The following is a 6,247-nucleotide window of genomic DNA, read 5'->3' as shown; positions in this document are numbered from 1 at the left end:
TGTGTGTGTGTGTGTGTGTGTGCGCTTGTGTGTGTGTGTGTGTGTGTGCGCGCTTGTGTGTGTGTGTGTGTGCGCGTGTGTGCGCTTGTGTGTGTGTGCGCTTGTGTGTGTGTGTCCGAGTGTGTGCGCTTGTGCGCGCTTGTGTGTGTGTGTGTGTGTGTGTGTGCGCGCGCGTGTGTGTGTGTGTGTGTGCGCGTGCGTGTGTGTGTGTGTGGGTGTGTGCGTGCGCGTGTGTGTGGGGGTGTTTCCATGGCCGTGATGACAGATTTACAGGATGCTGTGGATGGTATTGGTCAGCAGTTCGCTGTATTGAGGATGCATGTGTGTGTGCGCGCTTGTGTGTGTGTGTGCGCGCTTGTGTGTGTGTGTGTGTGCGCGCTTGTGTGTGTGTGTGTGTGTGCGCTTGTGTGCGTGCTTGTGTGTGTGTGTGAGAGAGAGTGTGATCACCTCTCTAGCCAGTGCAAGGAAGTTGCTGTTGAGCTGCACATTGGACATGATCTCCGTCAGATCTTCACAATCATCCACATCTTCATTGAGCTCCAGGAACATGCCGTGTCGACCCAACATGAACGACATCTGCTTCTGAATGACACTGAACACACACACACGGACTGTTACTATCTGTGTTAAGCAAAAGGAAATGAATGTTTCACGAGACAGACTGTGCATGTGCGTCATACATGTCCTTGCAGGAAGTAAAGATGTTCTCCACCAGCTCCACGTCATTAAGCATCAGCGCGAGCCTGAGGGCTTCTGGGTAACGGTTAAACTTGCGGAAGATGTTGAGAGCGCATTTCAGCAGAGCCGAGTTCTCCGGCTCGGGGACGTAACTCACACAGCTGGAGTTTGCAATAAAATACACATTATTGACAAAAGCACATTTTTCCCCATTTGATCAAAGACAAAAAATATTTGTGTTAATAGATAATTACCTTTTAATATAAATGTTCATTAATACATATAAATCTATATGAATTCATTAAAATAGATGTAATTTATTTATATAATTTTTTTACATGAACAAAAATCCCTGGAATATAAAAAGAAAATCCTGGAATGTTTCCAAAAATCCCTGGAATATATATATTTTTTTTAAATCCTGGAAAGTTTCCAAAAATCCCTGGAATATATAAAAAAAAAATCCTGGAAAGTTTCCAAAATATCTGGAAAGTTTCCAAAATATCTGGAATGTTTCCAAAAATCCCTGGAATATAAAAAAAAAAATCCTGGAAAGTATCCCAAATTTACTGGAAATTTTCCACCTTTTTGCATGTTCATTAATACATATAAATCTATATGAATTCATTAAAATAGATGTAATTTATTTATATAATTTTTTTACATGAACAAAAATCCCTGGAATATAAAAAAAAAATCCTGGAATGTTTCCAAAAATCCCTGGAATATATATATATATTTTTAAATCCTGGAATGTTTCCAAAAATCCCTGGAATATAAAAAAAAAATCCTGGAAAGTTTCCCAAATTTACTGGAAATTTTCCACCTTTTTGCAACCCTAAAATTGAGTCATCTGAACAAACAATTTTACACTGACCAATACTGCACAAGTTCCCAGCATGCATTGCAGCTTGAAAACATTTTGTTAATTATTATTAAAATATTATCATTGTTTTACATTTTACTGGGTTAATTTATGCTGCTGCTGTTGTTGTCACTGTCCATTAGCTGTCATGTAGAGCCAGTGGTGTATTGTAATGAAGTAATAATACTTTGTTACAGTACTTAAGTATTTTTTGGGAGTATCTGTACGTTACTTGAGTTTTTATATTTCAGGCAACTTTTACTTTTACTCCACTACATTTCCTAATTAAAATATATAAATTGAGTCATCTGAACAAACAATTTTACATTGAACAATATGGCAGAAGTTCCCAGCATGCATTGGAGCTTGAAAACATGTTAATTATTATTAAAACATTATCATTGTTTTACATTTTACTGGGTTAATTTATGCTGCTGCTGCTGTTGTCACTGTGAGTAATCTGTCACGTGGATCAGAGTTCATATTTTTACTGATTTACTTGATCCTTATCATTGTGTGCTGAGGAATATGTGCTACTGCTGGACTTAATACATTTGTCTATCAGCATAAATGTTTGCCTTTAGTTTTAAGAGGCCAATACTACCCATATTATGTAGTGGGCTTTGAAAATAAACAAATCTAAAAAAAAAAAGAGGATTGTTAAAAAAGATTGGCATTGCCAATTGCTAAAAAATCTTTGGTTGATCTGACAGATCTTTCAAAACTCAATAGACTGACTTTTATTCATTAGATGAACTAAAGTTTTTAAGCTGTCGGTTGCTAGTTGCGTTAACTTAACAAGTTGAGCGCGATAGGTTGCCTTATTTCTTTGCGTTAGGTCAGCTTTTTTTACCTGGTCAGGTAGAGGCAGACTTTAGAGTAGGCGTTTTCATCGATGTACGTGTCTAGCATGTCGAGCCGCTCGACTTCCATCAGGAGGTCACAGGCCTCGTGCTCGGCATTATGGGCCATGTTATACGGGACGATCTCTTTGACCAGCTTCAGCAGCAATTCCTGTTGAGCTTTATCGCCTTCCTCGATCTCCTGCCATTCCTTAGCCACCTCTCCTGCCAGATGCCTGCAAACACACACGAGATCCCATCACAGACTGCTTAGAAACCAGGAAGTTCCCACACTGCACTTCTGAGCAACAGATACGAGTCTAAGGGAAGCTTGTGAGGTTCGTAGAAATCCAAAAACTTCAAGACAATTCACAAAGATAAAAAATAATAATAAAACAGAGATCACTGGTTTCTAGTCTAATGCGGTGTTATTTTAGAATGTATAAATATTTAGAATTAGCTTTAATTTATATACTTTCATTTTAATTTTAGTTCGTTTAATTTCAAATGGTTTTGTTATGTGCTTTTTTTTATGTTTCCATTTATGTTTAGTTTAACATTTGTATTTATCATTATTTTCCATAACTCATTATTTTTCACCTTTTTAATAGAATTTATATATTATATTATACACACACACATATAATTTAATTTGTATATTTTCATAGTTTTAATTCAGCTTAAGTTAAGTTTATTTTAGTTGAGATTTTTCTAATTTTGTTATGCACTTTTGTCATTTTTATGTTTTTAAAAAATATATATTTACATTTAGCTTTCATTTATTTTTATTTTAGTTGTAGTTTTAGTAATTTTTACTTTAAGCTTATCATTTTATTTCAGATAGTGGCCAAAACAATATTTCTAAATTTTGTTTATACAATTTATAAAAAATATTTTGAATTAGATTATTTATTTTTTGTATTTTCAGTTTTCATTTTAGTCATTTTATTATGTGCCTTTGACATTTTTATTATTATTTTAAACATCCAAAGCAGCATGTTTCAGTGAGAAGAAAATCATTTTGATCTTAAAAATAATTCACTTGTGTGTAATATTGTAATTTGTTGCATTTACAAAGTAACTATTTTTTAATTTTGACCAAATCAACCTTTCTAATTTTCTCTTTAATAATTTATAAATATTTTATACTTGGAAAAAAAAATAAGCTAACGCTAAATAGAAATATAACAAATTAATAAAAATGACAAAAGCACATATTACTGAAACTTACACTAAAAATGGAAACCAAAAATATATAAATCAAAATGTGTTGTAGTTTTAGTAATTTTTCTATTTAAATTTGTTTCAGTTAGTGGCCAAAGCAACATTTCTAATTTATGTTTACATTTAACTGAAATATAAATAAAGTGAATTAGAAATATTTTTTGGAAAAAGAACAAAAACACACACACACACACAAATTTAAACTAAAATTAAAATTAAAAAAAAAATCTTTATTCCATTATATATTATTCCAGCTTTATTTCAAAGACAAAGAAAATGATTGTCAATAGTTCTAGTTAAACGTGACACTGGTGTAATGTTTGTGTCTTCAGCATGTGGTCTGCTTGACGCATGTTATTTATAAATATTTTGAACTGAAATATAAATAAAGAGAATTCACATTTTTTTTAAATGAACAAAACTAACAAAAATGACAAATACACATAAAAACATTACTAAAGTTCAAACTAAAATAAAATAAAAAAATACAAATAAAATCTTCATTCCATATTATTTTTATTCCAGCTTAATTTGAATGATTTTCAGTAGTTCCAGTTTGTCTTCAGCATGACGTACCTGACGTATTCGTGTCCCCATGAGGCGAGCTCCTCCTGTGAGCCCAGCAGACGGTATTTCAGACACTCTCGCTCGCTGCTCATGGTCATGGCGAGAACAGACACCACGTCTGCGCAGAACTGCTGTGAAACAGAGAGAGAGAGACTGTCACGCTGCACACAAACACATGCTGATCACCCCAAGATAACCAGAGGCCCCTGGCCTACAGCATTACAGTAGCCCCCCCACCCCAGAAAAAGCTTCTTTTTTTATTTTTAAAGCTTTCTGACAAGTATTAGTCAAATTTTGATTTTCTTTGTTTCTTGTTAATATGCCAGTTAACATTCACAACACTGTTCTGAGTAAAATGTGAATAGAAGTGAATATGCAAATTCACTCTTTGCCACAAGGTGGCGCCTGCGGAACATCAGAATTATAGCATTACATAAAGTAAACACACGTTATTACAAGCATGTGGTCTGCTTGACGCATGTTATTTATAAATATTTTGAACTGAAATATAAATAAAGAGAATTCACATTTTTTTTAAATGAACAAAACTAACAAAAATGACAAATACACATAAAAACATTACTAAAGTTCAAACTAAAATAAAATAAAAAAATACAAATAAAATCTTCATTCCATATTATTTTTATTCCAGCTTAATTTGAATGATTTTCAGTAGTTCCAGTTTGTCTTCAGCATGACGTACCTGACGTATTCGTGTCCCCATGAGGCGAGCTCCTCCTGTGAGCCCAGCAGACGGTATTTCAGACACTCTCGCTCGCTGCTCATGGTCATGGCGAGAACAGACACCACGTCTGCGCAGAACTGCTGTGAAACAGAGAGAGAGAGACTGTCACGCTGCACACAAACACATGCTGATCACCCCAAGATAACCAGAGGCCCCTGGCCTACAGCATTACAGTAGCCCCCCCACCCCAGAAAAAGCTTCTTTTTTTATTTTTAAAGCTTTCTGACAAGTATTAGTCAAATTTTGATTTTCTTTGTTTCTTGTTAATATGCCAGTTAACATTCACAACACTGTTCTGAGTAAAATGTGAATAGAAGTGAATATGCAAATTCACTCTTTGCCACAAGGTGGCGCTTGCGGAACATCAGAATTATAGCATTACATAAAGTAAACACATATGTTATTACAGGCACTATACGGGGGGTTATATATCAAACAGAAAAATCAAAACTTTCCTGGCTGAAATGTGAGTTTACAGGTATGATTTAAACACCATAAATCACATAAAATATTCATTATTCATCATCAGCAGCTCGAAACAACAAGACATGTTGGCAACTTGGCATAAATGTGGGCTGTTCGGTGACTGCTAACTGCGTATAAAGTCTCGATATATGTTTTTTTCAAAGTTAAACTTGCATTAATTTTACATGGCTGTCTAAACATACGGCTCTTTTGTGCGAGACGCGAGTGCAACAGTAATAGATGTCCCTCTAGAAAATGCGTGAAATATGTGTTCTGTGTGAACGGCTTGGTTTCAGTTTTGATGTAAACAACATCTTCTCCGCATTGCTGTTCTCTTTTTCCACAACATTTTTACTGAACAATGCAGCAGCGCCGCATCTAGTGGCTTCAACTGGATAGGATAACAAAAACATTATAATGCAATGACACTTACATCGTCACTGATTATGGCAACGCTGCACACAAACACATGCTGATCACCCCAAGATAACCAGAGGCCCCTGGCCTACAGCATTACAGTAGCCCCCCCACCCCAGAAAAAGCTTCTTTTTTTATTTTTAAAGCTTTCTGACAAGTATTAGTCAAATTTTGATTTTCTTTGTTTCTTGTTAATATGCCAGTTAACATTCACAACACTGTTCTGAGTAAAATGTGAATAGAAGTGAATATGCAAATTCACTCTTTGCCACAAGGTGGCGCTTGCGGAACATCAGAATTATAGCATTACATAAAGTAAACACATATGTTATTACAGGCACTATACGGGGGGTTATATATCAAACAGAAAAATCAAAACTTTCCTGGCTGAAATGTGAGTTTACAGGTATGATTTAAAAACCATAAATCACATAAAATATTCAT

The 6,247-nt window shown here is 34.8% G+C and overlaps 1 protein-coding gene across 1 annotated transcript in view; it reads right to left on the bottom strand.

Moving 5' to 3' along the window:
- Nucleotides 1-6,247, bottom strand: part of psmd2 (proteasome 26S subunit ubiquitin receptor, non-ATPase 2) — a 21,972-nt gene that overhangs the window by 12,181 nt on the left and 3,544 nt on the right. Inside the window, exons 4-7 of the mRNA XM_016292773.1 lie at nucleotides 4,880-5,001; nucleotides 2,397-2,621; nucleotides 681-839; nucleotides 448-592 (exon numbers count right to left, since the gene is read on the bottom strand). Coding sequence (XP_016148259.1) covers nucleotides 448-592; nucleotides 681-839; nucleotides 2,397-2,621; nucleotides 4,880-5,001 — 651 coding nt within the window. The remainder of the gene's footprint in view (nucleotides 1-447; nucleotides 593-680; nucleotides 840-2,396; nucleotides 2,622-4,879; nucleotides 5,002-6,247) is intronic.

The sequence above is a fragment of the Sinocyclocheilus grahami genome, unplaced genomic scaffold (assembly GCF_001515645.1).
Source record: "Sinocyclocheilus grahami isolate Dianchi unplaced genomic scaffold, SAMN03320097.WGS_v1.1 scaffold292.1, whole genome shotgun sequence".
Taxonomy (NCBI): Eukaryota; Metazoa; Chordata; class Actinopteri; order Cypriniformes; family Cyprinidae; genus Sinocyclocheilus; species Sinocyclocheilus grahami.
Note: the sequence above shows the minus strand (reverse complement) of the source record. Positions and strands in the feature narration are given on the sequence as shown.